General features: G+C 40.2%; 2 protein-coding genes across 4 annotated transcripts in view; one reads left to right on the top strand and one right to left on the bottom strand.

Moving 5' to 3' along the window:
• Window positions 1-309: 309 nt before the first annotated feature.
• Window positions 310-5180, bottom strand: LOC132973837 (fucosyltransferase 7). 2 transcript variants are annotated; one of them, XM_061037460.1, is made up of 3 exons: window positions 5052-5180; window positions 4722-4921; window positions 310-3588 (listed from the first exon to the last, which is right to left on the bottom strand). In XM_061037460.1, the coding sequence occupies exons 2-3, from the start codon at window positions 4739-4741 to the stop codon at window positions 2544-2546; spliced, it is 1065 nt and encodes a 354-aa protein (XP_060893443.1). In that variant the 5' UTR covers window positions 4742-4921; window positions 5052-5180; the 3' UTR covers window positions 310-2543. The 2 variants fall into 2 exon arrangements, with proteins under 2 accessions (XP_060893443.1, XP_060893444.1); XM_061037461.1 differs by lacking the exon at window positions 5052-5180 and having other exon boundaries at window positions 4722-4978.
• Window positions 5181-10522: 5342 nt separating this feature from the next.
• Window positions 10523-23115, top strand: part of abca2 (ATP-binding cassette, sub-family A (ABC1), member 2) — a 76878-nt gene continuing 64285 nt past the window's right edge. For both annotated transcript variants that reach the window (XM_061037459.1, XM_061037458.1), the window contains exon 1: window positions 10523-10903. In XM_061037459.1, coding sequence (XP_060893442.1) covers window positions 10838-10903 — 66 coding nt within the window. In that variant the 5' untranslated portion in view covers window positions 10523-10837. The remainder of the gene's footprint in view (window positions 10904-23115) is intronic.

Here is a 23115-nt window from a genome sequence, read left to right as displayed (position 1 = left end):
GCAAACGAACGAGTCTACAGATTTGTCAGGTGATACACAGCTGCTGGTGTTAATAAAATTCAGCTGTGAGGGTAAAATGTATGAGGTTATGTTGTTTTGCACGTCGATGGGGGGAACCTGCAAAGGGCACAATATTTTTAACAAGCTGGACATGAAACTGCAAAAAAGTGGGACAAAGGAGGGCAAACTGTGTTTTTTGGTTGTGGAGCTGGAGCCATATGTGGGGCAAGAAGGAGTTTAAAAGCCTATGTTTTGAATGTGAAACTTTAACACTGCATTATCCACAGAGAGGTCCTCGCTAGCAAGAGTCTCGAACAAGAGTTTGTCGGTGTTCTACAAACATGAGTTAAAATGGGGAACTTCTTTCAAATCAGTAGACTGTTCCACAACCTGTGATGAAATGAGATCTGACCTCAAATCAATGCTGTTTCACACAGAGGTCAGATGACTTTTTTTCAGGATGACGTAATAACAAGATTGTTTGAACTGCTGAAAGAGGTACTGATCAAGGTTCAAGATCGTCTTTATTATCCCCGTAAGAGGGCTACTTGTTTTGCAGACAGCAGTCATACGTTCATCCAGCAAACAATAAGTTCAACATAAAAAGATATTACAATAAATAAAAGTCCAATAGACAACAAATACCTGAGTGACAAACAGGTTAAAGGAAACACAATTAGTCATTTGGCTAAATCTGCTGATGGATGGATGCAACTTAAACTCATAAACAAAGGAAGACTGCATCAAACAGGATTGACAGGGCCTTCTTTAAAGTCCTTAATCTGTACAGGTGTTAGGGCACTAACAGTTAACCTCACAGTTTAACACCTGTAGTCTGTTTAGATTCCTAATGCTGAGTGACCTGTACCCAGTGCTGAAAAAAATAGCATCTTCCTGTTAAACTGTGGTTCTTCTCTTGCCGACAAAATGACTGACCCAAAGTGGGGTTCTACTGTATCTCGCATATTTGACAGGAATTTCTGACAAACTGAACCATCTAAATATGTCCCTCTAAGTCCTAAACAAATGCTTTTGCTTTTTCTGACAAGGTATAAGGAGCTCTGCGGTGGGCTTGCAGGGTTGCAATGTTCCCTGAACTCAAGGACTTTATGGAAAGTTGCGTAATAAGCATCCAAACGATGACAGGATTTATTGCCACTCACCTCAGAAGGCTTCTTGACTGATTCAACAGATAGTTCCCCTTCTCGTGTAAGAATAAATATATCAAAGAAAGAGAGAGCTGAGCCCTTCTAGCTCATTTATACCAGCTGTCACAGTTAACATTAGGTCTACAGTACTGTACTGTAAATTAAGGTGTTAGATGATGAGAGGAAAAGGTTCGACAAGCTTTGCATGTTTTAGCGTCAGTCAGAAAGTAGTTAACATTCGCCCTCAGCCTCTAGCGAGCGGATAAAGTCGTTAGCAAAAAAGTGGCTGAATGCTAACACTACTTTTTAAGGTGTTATAGGAGATGATAGTTAAGGGTCAAACAGACTTTGTTACGACCAGTGAATTTAGGACCCAGATGTGGGACACACAAACAGAGGGGTTGATTGGTAATGAGGTTTATTGTGGCAAATGGAGATGAAGATGGGTTGAAGATTCTGGAGGTCAGCAGAGTGAAGGGGATGAAGGCTGACCAGCCCAGAGTAGGGGTGTGAGTGTGGCTGAGATCAGGTTGAGGCAGATGACTGAGCAGGAAGGCAGGTGGGTGACTGGTGATACTGAAGTAAAGGAAAAACAGGGTGAGACTCAAAAAACAAAACAAGCACAAAAGATTAATTTCAAAGGTTTTTTTCAAAATCTTAATTTAGCCTGAGCCGTAGTCTACCGCAGTAGTTGATACAACGATCTGGCGATGAGTGGATGGAGAGCCAGGGTATATATACTGCTGAGTTGATGAGGAGATGGAGAGCTGGTGTGCAGGTGAGAGCAGGTGAAAGGAATGAACCTCAATCAGGAGGGAGCCACAGAGTGAGAGAGACATGACAGACTTATTTTGTAATACAAACATATTTGGTTAGTGTGCGCGCCTCATAGTGTGCGTTAGGGGCGGCCCTTCCCACATGTCATTCCACTCTCTCTCTCTCTCTGATTTCCGGATGATAGTGTGAGTGATATTTGATCACTGATTAGCTACAGTTAGACAACAGCCAATGTTTAACCACAGTTAACATTACTTCACTATGAACTCTGTTTAAATTTCTTCATACAACACTGTCAATGTCAATATGTAATGTCATCTGCCATTTCTTGCAAAAGATAATATTAGCTAGAAGATTGCTAAATAGTAACATTAGCTGTTCTTTGATGGTAACTAATATGTTTCATTTTTTTTTTAATCTATTGTGTTCTCAGTGGCTGCTCAATTTTGAAGAGGATGAAAGGAAGGATTTATCTTAGTTAGTACATCTTCATAAACTTTAATATACAGAATTTGAGCCTCCCTAAGACATCAGATGGAAATGGAAAAAGTGGGATTTTGTTGAACTGCAGGTTAAACTAAACTCATCTTGTTGTGTGTCTTTGGTCTGAAGCAGGCTTCAGCTGTGAACCCAGCCCTCCAGGTCATCATAGACTCTGTTTGCTGGTAAACGGGGGTATTGAACACAGATTTGGCACAGCCTTTCTATCCAGTCAGTGTAGGTTTTTACTCTGTGAGTGTGATGCCACTGAAAGTACTGCTCATACGCCTTCCTGTCTGCAGCCACAAGCTTCAGATATACGGCCAGATCTTCTGTGCTCCTGAAATCAGAAATGTGGATGAAGGAACCAGGGGGCGCCAGGGCCTCATAGGTGGCCCTGCTGGGGCCAAGGACCACCGGTACGACACCTGCTTGGAAAGCGTTCCTCCAGAGCTTCTCGCTGATGTAATCAGTGGCTTCAGAGTTCTCAAAAGAAAGGTAGAAAAAGCACTTCGAGATGGTGGGCAGTAGCTTCTTGTTTGACAGGGGTTTCTTGTTCCACCTGCCGTACACCTGTATGGGGATGAACTTCTTTAGACTCTGGTAAACAGCAGCTCGAGCCTGCTGAGGCTGGTATTTGCTCACCACCCAGCCCACCAGGCAGGAGCGGTTTGGAGCCGCTGTAAAGGTGTGTCCATCACCTCCTAACAAAGTCTTTCCATAAGGGATAGCTATGTCTGCGTCTCGCCTGTAACTCATAGTCCAGTTGAAGAGGCCGTTGAGCTGTGAGACGTTCAAGTTGTTGACCGGAGGCTCCATGGACAGCCAAACCCAGTGCTGGGAGGCGTGGCGATCCCGGTGCAGAGGCAGCAGGGAGCGACCTCTGCTCAGCTCCTGGTGATGGAAGATGACCACGTCTGCAGACGAGAAGGTGGAGGTGTTAGCAGTGAGGAAACAACGGCTGATGTTGTACTTTTCCAGACATTTGTCTCCACGGAGCCTGAAGGAGCGTCCAAACGGCCAGTGCCACAGCAGGATGCTGATGTTCCTCTGAGGAACATCTTGGTGATATTTGGGCTGAAAGAGCGTCCGCTCTAAGAGGCTGAAATAAAGCAGAGACGAGCTGAGGATGAGGAGGAGGAGGAGCAGGAACGTTCGAGATCCACAGATAAGTGTGAAACTCCTAAAGAGGAAGGAAGGGTAGATCAGAGAATTAATGAGGGCAGGAGCTGCAGAGGGCACGACGTAAAACACGAAAACATCCGCTCCTGCATCACACATCACATTCTCTTTTGATGCCCAAATTGATCATTTATTTCCTCTGACTCCATGTGTGTCTGCTCACTGATTTAGGTGATGGTAAATAAATAATGTGCGTCTAACAAACAAATGTGAAATATGTTAAGAAAGCTGTAGTTATTATCAGGAGTTTATTAATGAAACGTTTGGATAGTTATTTTGTAACTTTGTGGAAAAAATGTGAAAAAAATGAAAAAAATGAAAAAAAGGTGAAAAAAGCTGTGTGGTCTGTTTCTTCCTCTTAGTGTCAGTTTTGCTTCTGCTCAGTGTTTCTTCTTCTTTGTATTTCATCATCAGTGTTGCACAATTCTAACTGCTCTTGAATTAATCAATGTTTAAAAAATGTTAAAATCCACCAGATCAGGACGGAGCAGAAACTAAAAACCCAGAAACTCCCAAAAGTTGAATCTCCATTTCTAAAGTTTCACACAGATGAAGTCAACATGATGTAAAAGATTTGTGGTGATTTTTATAGTTTGTTTGTTTCCTCCAGGTTCGAGTTGATGCAATTGAAGATGTGTTTCAGCTCCAAACTAAACAAGCATATCTTTAAAAAATATCAGAAGAATTTGTCTTTCAAATTTGTTCTCTTAGGAGCATGTTGGCTATAAAATTCCTCTTCGACAAGCTTTTGTAAATGAGGATCTTTTCTTTGACAGATGGTATTGTCAGAGTAATCAAAGTTTTCTACATAAACTATTGGTTACAGATTGAATGTAATAATTAAAGCAGGTAAATGTCAGAATTATTAAAGCACAAATATTGAGGCGTATAATTTAAAATAAGTCACTTTGTGAGAAGCTCATTGTGAAACTGTTCAGTGTGGGTCGATAATGAGGCATATTGGGAAATGAAACTGGCAGATAGAAGATGGCACACCCTGGTAGCTCGCAGCGTCAACATGGTGATAAACCCTGCTGAGTTTGTAACCCTAACTTTACAGAAAGAGATCAAAAATCAATACATTTGAATTTTAATAAAAAGAAGAAAGAGGTTTGCAGAGACTTTGGCACTTACCTATGTGATATGATAGCCATCTGTCTGCTACCCGTAAATCTTCATCCTACTCAACACATCCTAGAATATAAAAAAATTCTGCCCCCTTCATGTTTTTCACTCATCTTTTGCTTCACACACCCAACTCCTCGTTGGCCGGAGGTGACGGCTGACAGTGATCATAAGTCAGCAGAAAGAATAAACAAACTGAAGTATGAGTTCTACTCATTCAGACTGTCTTCATCCTCCAGGCTGGTGCATGGAATTTGTGTGTGTGTCTCATGGTTTAGGTTAAATGTGATGAAACTCTCAGCCATCGACAGACTGAACCACCGTGCCACTCTGTGTCACACTCTTTCATTTCCCTCTTAAACTGCTCAAACATCTGCTCTGTGCGACAACTCATACAGCCAGCAGTGAGTGGCATAGCCAGAAACACTGCTGACAGATTCACTAAACCACAAGCTGGTCTTCCTCTTCCTGTTCGTGTGTGTGTGTGTGTGTGTGTGTGTGTGTGTGTGTGTGTGTGTGTGTGTGTGTGTGTGTGTGTGTGTATGTGTGTGTGTGTGGTTGCAGAGGAAAGAGGCACAGGGTTACACACTCCTGTTGGCACAGACCACTGCTCAAGCTGTGTCGTTGTCACATTTTTATTTTGAAGGACAGTCAGATGCAAAAACCTGATCTCTCTTTCTAAAGTCCTCATCTTTAATTACTGCACCAGTTTAACTCAAGTTTCAGTCAATAATGAAATGTACAATGTGCCAAATTGATTCATGTTTAATTATTTTTTGTGCCTGCGATTAATCAAAATGTGCCGAGTGGACACCATTCACAGCTCTGATCTGATGTAACTTTAACTTTCTTTAAATCACTTTAAACAAACAGCAGACACACGGCTTCACCATCGCCTTTCATCTTACATCTAATCTCCTAAACAGCTTGTTTTCTTCTGCTGGTGCACAGTTTCATCTGAATGTGATCACTAAATATCAGAAAACCACAAAAAGCTCTGACTCTAAATTTTGTGATTTACCCTGGTGCACCAAACAAGTGTAAAAGAAGAGTTATTTTTCTGGGTCACTATGAGATCATTTCCTCTCGTGCCGATTTTTTTACTTGATTTCTCACCATGTGCACACAGCGGAGGACATGGCATTTACATTCCAGCAGAATACAAAACAAATGATGTACATTTTGTGTAGCTGTGATGAGGAAAATGATCTGAAATAGAGTGATTGAACTTATACATTTGTCTCAAGGAATAAAAATCTGTTTAATGTGTTTAAGGACCACAGACACCTTGGGAATTTAACAGAATAATTGTACACCGATGTGACTTTTCGACAAAAAAAAGATGCATTTATTTATTTTTGTTTGTCCTGAAATTATAAAATATTATGGAGGTTGTAAATAATAATCCTAATATAAATAATCACCTTTGTTATCATTTTTAAAGGAGACACGACACTTTTAAACTTTTACTGAAGAGATCATGAGTAATTCTGCAGATGAATATGTTAAAAAAAAGTTTACATTCTGCAGCTCCATCACATGTAAAACATTTTGTTTTTAATTGCTCTACCAACATGCAGAGTAAAAAAAACTGAGCCTCCATGAAGAAAGAACGTTTTGCATGAATCACTGCATTACTTTGAGTGGGTGTAATAGATACAATGTTAATATGATGTTCACAGGTCACAGGTTAATTATTCTTCTCAGCCACTGGGTGGCAGTGTTGCCTCAGGATCACTAAAGATGAGAGGAGAGCCTTATTTGTAAAGCTTTTTGGGGATAATGCTTAAAAAAGAGTGAAAAAAGCACAAATTCACAGAATCTAATCACTCATAAAAGCATTTAATCTTTTTAGAAAAACACAAATAAATCATAGAGGTGAAATGAGAAAAAAAAAACAGCTGATGATCTGAACTCATATAAGACTAGATTAACCTGATAACCATTCTGATCTCCAAACTGAACATCAACAAAAACAGCACACACTGTCAAATTGGTACAAATATTCAGACTTTAATATAAAAACAAACCTGTTGAAACATGATGTCATATATTGTACTGCTTTTTAACTTAACCTTTATTTTAATTTGAAGACCATTAAGATTACAATCCATTTTCTAAAGATTACCTGCTCAGGACAGTGCACCTGTTACAGTTTGAAATAAGAATAAATTCTACAATTCATTTAGCAGATGCTTATATCCAAAGCAACGTACATCAGAGAGTCAGAACAACACAAGCAAGGCTCTAGTAAGGAGTCAGTAAGTGCAAACGATCAGCTTTAAGTCCGATCGGACACACAGGTGCTGACAGGAAGTGCACAGAGGCAAAGCACAACATCGACAGCTGTTCTTGAGAGTTTTAATCAAAACCATCCCAAAATCACCATTATGAAACAAAACCATCGTCATCATCATCTTATCACTATCGTCATTAATAATCATTAAGAGCGAATGTGTTCATAAAAGAGCTGGGTCTTTAGCTTTTTCTTAAAGGTGCAAAGGGACTCTGAGGTTAAATTGAATTAAAGACAGAGGACATGAGTCTAGTTAGAGACTTTGGGCCTTGTTGACAATAAGACGCCTTTCATTGGCAGAGCGTAGTGGGCGGGAGGGAGTGTAGACCTGGATGAGAGAGTTAAAGTAAGGAGGAGCCGTTTTTGTTGCTGTTTTGTAAGCGAGCATCAGAGTTTTTAAATCTGATGCGAGCAGTAACTGGGAGCCAGTGGAGGGAGATAAACAGCGGAGTGGCATGTGCTCTTTCGGTTGAAGACCAGTCACACTGCTGTATATAAATAAAACTAACTAGATAAGACGATTCAAGTTTATCGATTCATAAATAGACTTTGATGTGGACATAAAGCATGTTTGTTAGTTCCATTTTAGATTTCCTTTAGATGTGAAGTCCTCCCCTGACCTCAGTGTGTTTACGAGCAGGAGTTAGACTTTTAACTTATTGTATGCATGCACATGATTGTCGCTCACATCCACTGCATCTGCTCATTGTACGTGCACGTCCTCAAAAATTAAAGTGACGCCGACGTGTGATACACATGAACAATAGGGGGCAGTGTAGAGGCAGAGGGGATGAGACAGAGTCCACACAGCAGCAGGGTTCAAGGGTCAAGGTTTCTTCTTGGTACCTAGAAAGGTAAATTTGTTGTGCAGACACTGACAGGAGATTCAACGTTCCAACATAAAACACATAACAATACTAATTCAAGGTTAAAAAGACCAGAGAGAATACATTAGAACAAACACTGTCGATAACATCAGGTCATGGCAGAGTTCTTACTCAGACACCCACTGAAACGTTTAAAATATCCTGACTTTGTTAAAGTGCATCATCTTGTGCTAGCTTTGTGAAGAAGTGCTAAAGTTGGAGGTGCAAAAGTGTTTCAGTAGCGTTTTGTTCTCTCTTAGTAGCAACAAACCGAAACTCCCCGTTTAAGGGGTGAGAATAGTCATGGAGAAAAAAAGGGAGAACAAATGCATTAAGTCTTGAAGACAAACTGATAAAAAATAAACTTAACTATGGTGGCTGGGAAGTGCGAACCAAAAATGAAAAAGTGTGAAACACTTTTGCAAAGCTTGAGACAAGTTTACGTTTTGGTAAACATTTTCACATTTTATAAAACAAAATTACAAAAGCAGAACACTTTTACCAAGGACAAATTAAATTTGCATTTTAGAAAAAAATGTTCAAGATGTGAAACACTTTCATGAGCACAGAGACAAATTTACAATCCGCACTAAAACTTTTACCAGTCCCCAAACACATTTACAAACCACAGAATCTTGTCGGAAAGGGAATTTACCAAATGCTGGAATTGACCCTGAAGGGGGTTTGATCTCCAGCTTAGTGTCCTTAGGCAAGACACTGAACCCTAAATTCCCCTCCCTGTGTCAGTTGCATGTGAATGTGTAGGATTTGGGTTAGTTAATACTGGTGGACACTTCAGTGTTTGAATGTGGTGTGAATGTGTATAGGTGTGACCTGCAGTGGGAAATGCACTTTGAGCAGTAAGAGACTACAAAATAAATGTACAATCTCAAGTCAATTTACCATTTACCATGTCATTCCCCGCTCTCTCGTTAACTGATTTTCTATAAATGTACCTATGCCACTGAAGTCCAAAAATGTAAAAAAAAAGAAAATCTTGTGCGCCCAAGTTATTATGTTTTTTTTGTATGAATTATAGTATTGACACCACACCCTTTCTGCTAACTGAAGCACACATTTAACTTCTGATAAACCTTCAGAGATCACTCAGAACAGTCCAGTCCCAAGCAGAACAGGTTCTTGTGTTGCTATGAAGCAGAATCTAACAGTGATAAAACGTTCATTGACTGTCTTGATTTGGGTATCAACTCACCTTTCCTCCACTACTCTGATAATCAGTGGAAGAACGCTGTAAGGAGCCGCATTTGTCAACAGAGCTATGAATCATGGCGTTACATTTATTCTTTTACATCAAATAAATCTTCTTATAAAAGTGAACACTTGGACATAAATCATCATGATAATAACAAATTATCAAAACCGACTCCAGATTTGGCAAAAATGTATTTAATATATACTTTAACTTTATACTTTGACCAAAATCCAATTTGTTGCATGGAGAAGGCGGGGCTTAGGATAGGATAGGATAATACTTTATTGATCCCCAGAGGGGAAATTCGGGATATAGGCTTATGACCTATACTGCAGCAAGTCAGTAGAGGGAGCTCTAAATATTTTTGCTTCACTTCCAGACGGCTGTTTCTTTGTCCATCTTGATATACGGTCTATGGCCAGTACCAGTTTAAATGAATCTACTATTACACATAGCTGTTCTATCGCTGCCCCCCACTTTATATTTATTTATTTATTTTCTTTTATCACGTTGAATACTGCTGCTTTTTGAGTACACTTTGCTTTCTCCCTTTGGTCATTTAAAGGTTTCATTATAATTTTTTTGGAACTGTAAATTGTGTAAAAGGAAATATTCTTGAAGCAGCAATGAACAGCTTTTTTGGGAAAACTTTGACCCCTGGCCCCCTGGCCATGGACAACCCCTTTGATGAAAACTCAAGCTTTTATTTAGGCTACATTTAATATTTGAGGTGTCTACAACACACAAACCAAACTTGGGTAGGATCTGAGGAAACCCCTTATAGGAGTTTGTTCAAATACAGACCCTGTAAATTGCTGTAAATGGGAATTAATTTGAAAATCAAAAGAAAACATCTGACTTCCTCTACATTCACCATGACAACACAAGTTCTTTTTGTACGTCTGATTCATATGCCTACCAATTTTCATGCATGTAGCCTAGTTGACACCATTTCCAGGGACTGAATTTTTAAAAATATTTTAAAGGAGCACTACATTTAACTACACCGTTTAGCAAACGCACTAGGCTATAACAAGTAGGCTATATTTCTGAAACTTCCGTTACATTCACACATTTCATTGAGTTCATGTTAGGGCCTCAAATAAGCAATTCATTTGGTGTCAGAATAATAAAGCCTCAAATTCCAAAAGAGTTCTCGAAGCACTGTTTGTGCTCAGCCCTTATAATAATTTATCTTTCATTATCTCTCAAGACTTAGTTTATACCTCTTGTGTTACTTAACTCCTCCTCGACTGTATTAGGTTAATACATTTTGATTACATTTAGGACATAAACAGTTTAATTTTAGCTGTAGAAGGGCTTAACAAATTGCCTATAAACAAGGAGGGCTTTTGTTTTTAAAGGACAGGCCGGAGGTGGCTTCTGTCGTAATTCTGGATCACTTGACTTGAAGCTGTTTCACTGACTTCCTGCTCAAACTCTGAGCACTGTGGAGCTGATCGGCCGGTGCTTCACCGACACACGGAGGATGACAGTCCCGTTACGACTTTTACCGACGCTCTCTGGGAGATTATCATTTTCCTCTACATCACACTGAGTCTGTGATTAATTCAGCAAATATTTACTCTGAGCCAGGAGCGAGACATTTGAGCAGCGTGACAGGTTCGGACGGGATGCTCGGAACCGGGAGAGATATTCCCAGGTTATTTGGATGCAGTCACAGGCCACCGCCGCCGGTCTGCTCGTTCGGTACATTTAGGACACAGTGAAGCAGAAGCAGGAGGCAGACATGGGCTTCATGCACCAGCTCCATCTCCTGCTGTGGAAGAACATCTCCCTGAAGAGGAGGGGACCGGTAAGACTTCACATTCACACACATGACAGCGTGTGAAATTACATAAAAACGCGCTCTGAGGATCGTGTTTGTGTGTTTGAATGCAGACGGGCGTCGGTTCAGCCTGATCCTGTCGCTCCGTGCATATCCGCATCTCTATTCCCAGCACCGGCTCTGTGTATACTAATGTTCCCGTCAAACGTTAGAATAACACCGCAGTGAGCTTACACAGGAGCAGGATGATGATGATGAGGATGATGATGAAGGGGATGTAGCAGGTTGACTGATCCTGATCTATGTGTGTGTGTGTGTGTGTGTGTGTGTGTGTGTGTTGTCAAACAGGTTGTTGTGCGGAGATAAACAACTGTTGTGTAATAAGGGTTTATATGCTAAAAAGGCCCATACAGTATAAGACCAGGATGTTTGAAGGTAATGAAGTTTTTTTAATTTTTTTTTTTATCATAAGCATCAATAAATATGATAGGCCTGATGTAACCGTGACTTTACAAGATAGATACATCGTGATGGAATGAGCCCACAACACATAGACTGCATATTTAGACTCTATCAGTAAACACTCTTTAGAGTTCTTATAAATATATTGATACATGACTGGAATATTTATGGACAAACAGCTTCTTTGTTTTGTCCTCATGATTTTACTTTTGGGTAACAGCTCCTACTGTACCTCTCAATAATTAGATGAAAGATGAAAAATATTTATCCCCTGAAAAAATATGCTAGTTTAAGAGACGTTCTTTTTTCCCCTTTTTGGCATTTTTTTGCCCTTATTGTGGACAGAGTTGGAAATCAGGGAGAGAAAGAGGGGGGAATACATGCAGGAATGGAGCCACAGGTCAGACTCGAACCCTGGCCGCCCGCCTGGAGGACCACAGCCTCCATACATGGGGCATGCACCAACCACACCACCCAAAGAGACATTCTTTTGGCTTATATTAATTCAATAAAACATGAAAATATTTCCATTATCATTTCCATTAAGACTTTCAGTTAGGGGAGTGATGATGACAGTTGGCACCTTTTCTAATTTTATCAGTTCAGATAAAATACTCTGTGAAGTAATGTCAGTACCAATCATGGTCAATTTACTGAAAATTATTAACTAGTTAAATTAACTACTATCAAAAAGTAACTGAGTTACTGCATTATAAAAGTAACTATTAGTTACTTGGCAAAGTTACTTTGGTTTAACTTTCTCTGCTTCAGTACTCATATTAATGTTCACATTATTTAGTGTTTCTGTTGCAGTGTGAGAGGAAACAACTCGCACATTTCATGTAACACTTAAGTCAATTTCAGTATTTATGTATTTTGCGAATTATTTCTCTGAAGCTAACCTATTCAACAGTTGAAGCATGTCGTCAACAACATACCTTACTATCAGTGTGTTTAGTCGTGGCTTACAGATCGTAGAGCTGGTGGTGATTTAAAATCACGCCTCGTCTGTTTGGATGGAGTGGATCCTCTTTGGTCTGAAAAAGATCATGCTGACATTTCAAAGACAGAAAGCTCACGCCTCAATGATCATCAGTTTGTGTTTACTGTGTGATATTCTTTCTACCAGGAGGCTACTGATGTTAGTGTAACCTCACCTGTCCAATCGTGTCAATAAGCTTTAACTGTACTCAGCCTGTTTTTGTGATATTTCACTTAATGTAATGAGTAACACATGCTTTCAAATTTCTGAAATTGCAGAGGCATTCTTGAATTTGAAAAATTAGATACACTCCCACTTCTAGTTACTGCACATAGTAGCTTTACTGTAAGACCACCACACTAAGTAACGTGTAACTTAGCGTTAGCGAGTTACTAAGTACCTAAGTAAAAATAAATTTGTGATTTTGTCATGGTGAGGATTTAAAGAATGCTTATTCCAGCAATAAGGATGCTAATGCTAACGTGGTTAATACATTGTGCTGCCGAAACAAGGAAGATAAATAAGATGAGGGGGAAGATAAAAAAAAGAGGGCTGTCTAAACTAGGGATGGGTATGTTCATTTTCATTGATGACGATACATCCTTATCCAGACTCCTTCATAATCCAAGTCTTTATCAGAACCACTATTGATGCTTTTATTTTATGTGATGGAAAGTCGAGACAAGTTATTAACAAAACTGCTGGGAAAAACAACACACGAGGAGTTTTCCACGGGGGGAAGGGAGGGAGAAGCAGAGAGAACTCCCATGATTCCCCGCTAGCCTCAACGTCATCTTTTGTTATTGTTTTGATTGAGAGCCCCTGGCGGCGGTTTTTGTTTTGTTACACCACAGCAACAAAAATAGAAGATTTAGGCACCTGATATTGGGTACTGTGTTTTTAATTACCTAGCAATGTGGGCAAACTCATGCACAGTGTCTAAATTGCACAAATACATTGGCAGTGTTTCGTTACCAAACTTATGCCTATGTGTTCGTGCAGTTTAGACAGTGTTCTCATTCTCTTTCGCTAGCCGCAGTTTTTAACCTGTGGTGTCAAAAAGTATAGAAGTATTGAACATTTTGACAGCCTCAGTTTCTAGTTGCATCACTCTCATAACATCATCTTCAGATCGAACGTGGCAGCCGTTCAGATAAAAATATGTTCATATGCTGAGTCTTTTAAATGTCATCCTCCAGATGTGTGGTGCAATCTGTCGTCATGATGACCTCAACATCCTCCACATTGTGAAGCCTTTAAGCCGTGCTCGGTCTATTATTAGCCATCAGAAACCCTAATGCCTGTCAGCGGCTTCATTTTGTTGATGTTTGTGCTGTTTTAAAAAAAAAAAAGCCAAAGCTGTATCCGTCCTCAGGCAGCCTGATTTTTATCTCTGCCTGATGCCTTTGCTGGTGTCCTGATCGAGGGGTGGTGTATGGGGATGAAGATGGAGGGGAGTGGGGGGGGGGGGCGGCTATTTTTAGCCCTTCTACCTTCCTACATCACAGTGGGAGGAGGCACGTGCGGTGCATTGGGGAGCCTCTGTAATAATAATAGTAACAGCTGCGTCATTTCTGTCTGTAGATTTATAACCATGCCGCTGCGGTCCGGCTCACTGAAGCTGTCCGCGGGGATTGATGATGAGAGCAGAACGTCAAGTCAGCACTGAGCTCAGAGAGCTTCAGTCCCTTATGTTGGACCCACTCACAGATATAAAGCTCATGCATTAATTAGAGGAGCATCCAGGCCCAGATATGAGGATTATATATGGATTTACTTCTAAAAGATCTTGTAGGACTTCTCTTTAGGAAACCATGCCGCACACAAGGGCTTTAGAACTGGTTGAATGGTGTTGAGCTTTTCACAATTGTAAGGTATTTTTATTACTTTAACTGAAAGGAAAATATTGCTTTTACTTTGGGCAGATATGCACATTAGGGCCTGAGCGATATGCGTTTTTTGGGGCCGATTCCATTATCGATATTGGAGAGAGTTAAAATCTTATACCTAAATATCTGCAGATATCATTCTTAGATCTTTGTTCGATCAGTAGAGATAAATAGATATATACACATTTATTGTTTTGATCCCTTAAAGTCAGTTATCAAACACTTGTGGAAAAGATATATAACGTAGACAAGATGGTCACTCAACTGGATACGTCACAGCTTGACACTCTGGAGAGTGATGATGCTTGTTGTAATCTGTATAGCACCCTCTTAGTCCATGGGCCAGTCAATCATTCACTTGGTGACAGCCAGAAAGATAACTGATAGTGTAATTTAGCGATACTCAAATGAAATGCTATTTGACTGGTAAATAAACCTAGTAATATCAGTGCATACCTGCGATAAAATTAGCCAATATGATAGTAACTGGATATGCTAATATCGGCCGATATTATCACCTGGCCAATAAATCAGTCAGGCTCTAATGCATACTTCTTTTTGACGGATTACAGAGAAAATGTGATACATTATTATTGATTAAACTACAGGGCTTTTATTGGTCTGACACAATGTGGCTGTTCAATACAACAGATCCTTCTCTGTTTCAGTTTGGCACTGCACCAAACTCTATCAGCCTACATGAGTCTCACATAAGATGCATGTTTGTCAGAATTGTCTGGGAGCAACAATTTTCCGACATTGAAACATTTTCAACCAACTATTTTCTTATCGTTTGAAGTCACCTTATCATTGTTCTGACTTTATAATGGATACATGACTTTGGTCAGCTGGTGAGTTGGGCTGCCGAATAAATGCAATTTCACCATTATCTCAATATGAGCATTTGTGATAAACACATTGCAAAAGTCTGAATTTATTTCAGTGACTAATGAAAAATATTGAATGTAAAAAAGTTGTGCTTTCTCACTCAGTGTGTGTACACTTCACCTGTTGAATGCAGCCTGGGTATGATTTTCATGCTTTGAAGTCATTGCTATCAGCTACCCTCAAATGAATTGTGCTAAAAAAAAGGTCAGAAGAAAAAAATAAAAGTGAATTTATTTTTCATTCTGGAAAATCATGCTGCCAACAGAACAGCAGATAGACATGGAAACTGGGGGTGGTGGCTGGGGTGGGGCTTTGCCTTTATTAGATAGAACAGCTGAAGAGAGACAGGAAATGTTGGGAGGAGAGAGATGGGGATGATATGCAGCAGAAGGTTGAAGTTAGTTCTGAACGCACAGACTCTGCGATGAGGACTGTAGACTTTGTACATGGGGCTGCTAGGCAATCCGACGTCTACACCCCATAATATTTGTTAATTTATCACGCTTCTTACCGTAATAAAGTAATCACACATCATATATTTTTCCCTCATCATGGAGTCTGACCCCTGAGGATTTTTGATAGTGTTTTATTCATTTGTTCAAAGGTGACTTCTTATCTGCTTTTGTTGTGTATAAAATAAGTTAAGTTTTGGTTTTAGTTTTGATGAGAGAATCTACCACCCGCAATCATTTACCGCCTATTTAAACAAGCATCTCTGTTCCTTATGAGGCCTTCAGTTAAAAATAATGTTTGACTCTTTACTAATGAGGAGAGTTAATTTTCAACAGTCTGAACTTTATATCACTCTGCAAAAAGGAAAATATGAGAGAATCAAGAGTTCTTATTTGCATCGACAGAGGATGGCTCAGCTGACACAAACTGTCCTTTGTGAACATAATCTACAGCTTGAATAAACTGAAAACACAAAAAGACAAACATTAACTTCCATGATCTAAAGTTCACAGAAACCTGAGCAGAAGGAAACATATAAAAATCATTGATATGACATTAAAAATCAATAAGCTTGAAAACAAAAATAAAATAAATTCAGAGGATTTAAAGGATCAATATGTAACTCTGACACGTAGAATTTAAAATGGGTACTGCAGTCTCCCCCCTCCTCCCTACAGTTGATGGTCACGCAGGTTACAACGTCTCAGACACTGAAGCTTCAGTGTTTAGCCTGCTCTGCATCGGTCTTGAAACCTTTGTGCTTTCTAACCTCTCTCCATTTTTTTTAAAAAGCATCTCCAATATTTATTCTAAGATCAGCACGTTTCTTGTTGTGAAGCTTCAGAAAAATGCAGAGGCTTTTACATTCGGGTGCCTGCTTCCATAGTCTAACACCTGTTGGTTTACCGTTTGCCTGGCAAACCGAGGGAAGTCCACAACGGCAGGGTGCCTTAAAACCGACTCCCTACTCGCTGCTGCATTGTTGTCAGAGAAGCCAGCACTTCAACATATCGTGTTTCCTTAATGTCTGATCATATAGTAAGGTCACTTCATCATTTAATTCAGTAGATGTCTTATCCTGTATATTGTTGTAAATGAGGAAGTAGAAAAATAAGGCTCTTGACTTTGTGTTCACATGTTTTTCTGTAACTGATGAAAATAATATTATTTTAGTACCCAAATGCACACAAAATAATCTTTTAACAAGTTAATCAGTGAAGTCTTTCAATAATTAATAGTGTCCTGGTAGAATTGTGCTCTTAGTGCTTCTTGTATGATCTGAACATTTGTTCAGTGTTCTTCCTGTTACAGTCGCTCTTCCTGATACTGTAACTTCCTCATACCTGGTTGTTTGCACAGCTGTCAAGCAGTACATTTGTGTGTAACCAAATACCTAATCCTCCAAGAACATATTTATAAACCATATTAAAAACAAAGATAAATAGAAGAGACCCTGTTACTGCCCACAGTGTCAACATGTCCACTCTGAAACTTCTCACCAACAGGTCTGGAATCAGTCTTTAACAACATTAAAGTGAGGATAAGGGCAGTGGAAACGTAAATAACAGTTTTATAGAGCACTGGCTCCTGGCAACAGAAAACCTGCTGAAAGACAGGAACACCTGTGTAAAAGGGAAAGCAGGTAGAGCGGCTGAGCAAATACATCAATAAATCAGCTGGAGGAGGCAAAGATCAGCCGAGCTGTTTCCCGGGATAGGTGACGTGCTGAATGCGCTAGCTGTGAGAGTTTGCAGAGGTCATTCAGAGAAAGAGGTACCTGGGTTTAATAATGTAGAAGACTGAGGTTAGCTCTAATGTCCCATTTACTCTCAATAATATTTAATAGAGCCCGACCGATTTATAGGCCAGATGATAATATCGGCCGATATTAGCTCATCCAGGGACGATCGGTATTGCCTAATTTTATTGCAGATATATGCCAATATGACTAGATTTAATCACCAGTCAAAAAAACATTTCATTTGAGTATCATTGTATTTCACTTAACTTAAGGGTGGGTTCCCTTCACCTTAATAATCTGTGTGCTTGAGCAACAATGAAGAGTGAGTGTACGGCATGTCCGATGTGTCCTTGGGCAAGACACTTAACCTCAAATTACTCCCTCTGCTTCATCGGCGGCGTATAAATGTGTATGAATGGGATTAGTTACTTCTGATGGTCTTGCTACATAGAAATCTCTACCATCATTGTGTGAATGGGTATGAATGGGTAGGTGTGACCTGTGGTGTAAAAGCCCTTTGAGTAGTCAAAAGCGCTATACAAGCTCAAGTCCATTTATCATTTACCATAAATGTTAGTTGAGTAATGAATTGTGTTTTGAAATACAAAGAAGCATCTAAACTGTCCAGTGAGTGAGAAGAGAAAGGAAACAATGGATGCAGAGTTAAGTTCACTTTACACACAGTCATTTGAGCCTTCAGTAATATAAAATATTAACCAGTGCACCTGTAGCTAAAGTTAATTATTTCACTGGTCAGGTAGTGATCCTAACACAGTTTCATGAAGGAACACTTCTGTTGATTTAAGATACAAAATCCTGTCAAGTGAATAAAAAGTTCAGATAAACGTGGTTAACAGTAGACCGATTGTAAACACACCAACCAGCAGTACAGTCTGTTAGTCTGCAGCAGCAGCAGAGTGTTTGACCTAGATCTGCTCTGTCTTTGAAAGATAGTCTTACAGTGACTGTGTATCTATGGAGACCGCAGAGAGCCGGGCACTAAGAGACACAGATTTAAAATGAAGAGAGGAAAAAAAAAGAGAACAAAACAGGGAAGACGAGAGAGACACTCTGCATGTGGGAGAAAGAGGAAAGAGAGAGCCGTTAGAAGATGAAGGATGAAGCTGCTGACTGATAACAGAGCGTGCTAATCTGTAGCACAAGGTTAACGGACAGCTAAATGAATAATAAATGCTCTCTGTAAAGTCTAACAGACGAACAGCTGGTTCACAGAGGCCGGGACCTGTGGACAGGTGAGGTCAGGTGTGAATCCTCTGAGGTCACTGTGCTGGGTGCTCGTCCTCTTGAGGTGTGGCTTTGGGTACCTTACACTGCAAAAACCCAAATCTTACAGAGAATTTGTCTTATCTCTTGTTAAAAATATCACAACACACTTAATATAAGTCCTGTCTTCTGTCTTCTTCAAGAAACCTAAAAAAAATGTTTAAAAAATCTTACCAAGTTTAATTTAAAATTTGGTAAGATTTGAGTTTTTGTCATGTACCTTAATATTTTGTGTATAAGATGCACTTTTAATTACACATTTTTTAACCTAAAAAGGTGGGCTGCGTTCTAAATACTGGTTCGACCCATGTACCATAAAGCTGAGACCTGCACTGTCATTACTGGAAGTGCAGCCACCACCATCACACATCGCACGGGACATGAGGTGATTTAAGATTTTGACTTCATTCATTGTGTATTGCAAGTGCCCGCTTCAATGCTCAAAACGTGCTGGGATACATAATGTAACGTAAAGCTGGTGTAGGTGGAGAGGCCGACAGAGTGATGATTTCCATATGGCGCTTTTATTCTAAAATAATTAACATCAACCATACATGTACAGTGCAAGGTCGCCACGGTAACCTGCAACTTGTCACTGGATATAAGAGTCCTCTCTTTGGTCGTACACACAGTACATGCAAGATGGCTGTCTGAGAGTAACAACAACTTCCTCTTTCATGAAACTGACAGATAAAGGAGGCACCACTGTTGTGGATTTTTCTGTTGGTAATAAAAGATCTCAAGTCAAAGTCTTTTGTCTTTGTGTATTTTATTGCATATAATAAAAAGTTATTTTGCAAAAGGGGTAATCAGCTGCAAAAGTAACATCAGTCACAAGTGCATCAAAGATTCCCGGGGCAGTCCAGGTTGCAGAGCATATTTATACTTTCACAGGGTGTAGGTATTTTGCATATACATGAGTGATACATCGTCATTGGTTTCAGCTTGCCCTAGTGACTACGCCTTCTGCTAGTTTGCCTGGTGATTTATCTATGCAAGCTTCTTTCTATAAGGTACCTGGTTCAGAGGAACACCAACAGAAACTCCTTTGTCAGGAGGGCACTGATTTAGGGTCATGCTGTACCCAGATCCTGAGGAGTGTTCCTGTTGGAGATACAGACCAAGGCCATACAGAGAAACAGTTTCTAATTGCTAAATGACGCACAGACATCCTAATCTTTTAAGGTCAGACGAAGGCAACAGACAAATAGTATTTTTCCACTACACCACCTTGTCTTGATATGTGGTACTACAATTATATTTTTACTGGTTCAAGCACGGACCAAGCTGGTGGTGCCACTTTTCAACCTCTTTTCTCTCTCATGAGTTCATAATCATGATCACAGAAAATGGTGGCTGCGCTGAGAGCTCAACCGTACAGGTAGCTAGCGAGATTGCAAACTCCGCATGTTGAAAACAGATGGAACAAAAAGAGCTACGCAGAAGCTGATGGCCTATAGTGGTTAGGTCGCGCCCCATTTACGGAGGCTATAGTCTTCAAGTGTGTGGCCCGGGTTCAAGTCCGACCTATGGCTTCTTATCCGCGTGTCATTTCTAGAGACCGACGGATTAATCGGCCAGCCAATAATATGGTCCGATATTAATATATCCAGTGACTCATTTTATCACAGATATTACTAGATTTATTCACCAGTCAAATAGCATTTCATTTGCAACATTGTATTACACTAACAGTTCTCCTTTACCAGCAGAAGGTGAACACAGGGCCTTAGACAAGTGAGACTAATATTCCAGATTCTACAATGGTTTTTGAGGTTTTTGTCCGTGTTGTGTTGGATTCTGTGTGGCCTCAGTGAATTTAATGTTGTTGTTTTTTACCAAAACAAAATACTTTTTTTTTTTTCCTAATTTCTTAATTTTTTTATTTTCAGTTTACTGGTCGAAACATAATCTTCTCTTTAGTCTATCAAAACGGATAGCAAAGACTTAGAGTCTATCTGTTATCATTTCAAATGATCTATGAATGAATCTTCATGATCATTTGTGTGAATTGTTAGAAATGTGCAACATAAGCATTGGGTTTGGTTTCAGACAGGTTGGAGTGAAGGACAGAAAGGTTCCTTGTTCCTGAAAAACACACCGATCAGAAATCAAACCATTATGTCTCAGTATAGAAATGCTCTGACCTACATCCTCTCCTATTTATCATTCTGCTGCTTCATGTTCATACACAGCAGCTCCACATGTAGCAACACAGTGCTCTGATGTTAGTCATTTAGGACATGACTAAATGACTTTTTACTTAATTTGTTGTTGAAAAAAGCCGACAGCTCCTTCATTCACCTTGTCCTGCTTCTCTTGTCCCCGTATGGGATTAAAGAGACGTCCTTCAAAGTCATACTTTCTCCTTCCACACACTGCTTAATCTTGTGATAAATGATTTGTCCCTAATAACACCACTTAACATTTTGGCTGGGTAAAGGAAATGCGTCATCAAAGTGTCAACATCATGCAATGCAATCCAATATTGACATGTTGTTGTGTTGCTGAGTTTGCTCCAATTGTCTGTTTTTTTTAGATTTGTTTTAAGCACTATTCAAACTGGAGTGGTTTAAACTGGGGACGTCTAGTAGTTTGGGAGTTACCCACCAACATCAGTGTTTGTTTGTTTTATAAGTGAGGTCTGTAATGAACTCATTTTTACTGATATCTAATTAAAACATCCAGGTGCTGCATGACATCCACCTTGTCTGGAGGGGGCATCCGACAGACTTCACACACAACCACACCAGACATCATGCATTGTGGGGGCGAAGGCTGCGTCCATGCCTTAAGCCTGATTTATACTTCCATGTGGACCTAAGCTCTTGTGAGCACTAAGTACTTGTGTGTTGTTGTGTCTGCATAGCTCTGCAGTACTTTGAATAAGTACTTTGAACTGACGCCTTATTGCATATTCCAGAGATCGTTTTGACGCTAACCCAGAACTTCCACCACAAACGTGTCCGCTCCGGTCGGTTTCGGCTCTGTGCACCCTCGTCCGTGTTTCACCAGATGCATGTTTGATCCTTCTCCGCTGCGCTGCGTCTCAGCTCCGTCTGAGCTCCGGCAGTGGATGTCATCCATTATCATGATTCAACATCTGGTTCTTGTGATGGATGTTAGTTTTCTCTTTCTGTGAATGGCTTTTCAGACTGTGTAGCTTGATGAGCCAGCTGAATTTGCACCCAAAACAAAAATCTCTGAAATATTAATGATTGAAAAGTACCACAGCTTTAATAAAAAAACAGATCTTTTTTTTGGGATATTTCTTTTTTGGCCATTTTGCCTTTGTTAGATAGGACAGTTGAAGTGAGACAGGGAGTAGAGAGTGGGGGGATGACATGCAGCGAAGGGCCGAGGCCGGACCCGAACCCACGGCCGCTGCGCCGAGGACCACAGCCTCCACAAATGGTGCACGTGTCATAACCGTTAGGCTATCAGCACCCCCATCTTCAATCCTTTTTAATCAGAAGTTGCTGCGAGGGAACGTGAGACAGCCCTGTCTAAATTGCACAAAATGTTGGCAACATTTCAATAGTGACACGGCCGGATCAAAGCCAGTGACAACTGACGGAGGAGACAAGGAGTTACCCTCAAAAACAGGTTATATTTATTCACACATAAGATAATAAGTCATTTTGACAAAGGATTTAACAAAGCATTGGGGAGCAGCCTCTCTCTGTCTCTTTCTCCCGGTCTCCCTCAACAAGGAAGTGGGGTCTGCTCCTATTGATTGGAGAATACCGGGCTCAGGTTCTCCCAATCCACGACAACCACGCCACACCCACTGGCACCTGACACACATAAACAGCCAACCAGCAAAACCAGAAAGGAGCAGGGACTGGTCACAGTACGTTGCTGACTCCTATCTGAGATTCTCTACGCCTCTACTTAATTTCAGGCCACTGGTTTCTAAAAATACTCCTAAACAAGTCTACATCAGCTGTTAACCAGGTTGAGTTTGTGCTTCTGTCCAATCTCCGTCCCTCATCATGCAGATGAATTTGACGCTTTAGATGGATGGAAACGGCATCAGCATTTACTCACTTCAGGCTCTGCATAAATCAATGCAGTCGAATGCAGCTGACAAATGAAGCCGACGGTAGGGGTGTGTTTAGGGGGGGAGGATTTTTGTGTCACCACAATTTTTCAGTTCAGTGGGATATTTGTTATGGCTTCAGATGTTAATGAACCCAGCCATGCACATGTGCATGCACGTGTGAAGGTATTTTCAGCCATGTCTGATACCTGCATGCCTTCAGGACCTTTCTCTTAGGCAATTTCAGAGTCCTCATTCAGTTCATTTTCAGTTACACACGTGTGAGCCCTAAAGACACAAGCATGCACACTCAGGACTACTAGACTTGTGGTAAATCTTTCGGTTCTAATCAGACCTGTGGATCTTTTTATCGCATGTCATTGCCCGATTTCTGAATCTGTCCACTGTCCTGTCTCTAAAATGTAAGCCCCAAAAATAAACCTTTAAATTCTTGCCTGCCTCAACTCTTTAAATGACTCTTTCCAGGACATGTTGAGT

This window comes from Labrus mixtus, chromosome 5 (assembly GCF_963584025.1).
Source record: "Labrus mixtus chromosome 5, fLabMix1.1, whole genome shotgun sequence".
NCBI classification, from domain to species: Eukaryota; Metazoa; Chordata; class Actinopteri; order Labriformes; family Labridae; genus Labrus; species Labrus mixtus.
This window is presented reverse-complemented; position numbering and strand designations above follow the sequence as displayed.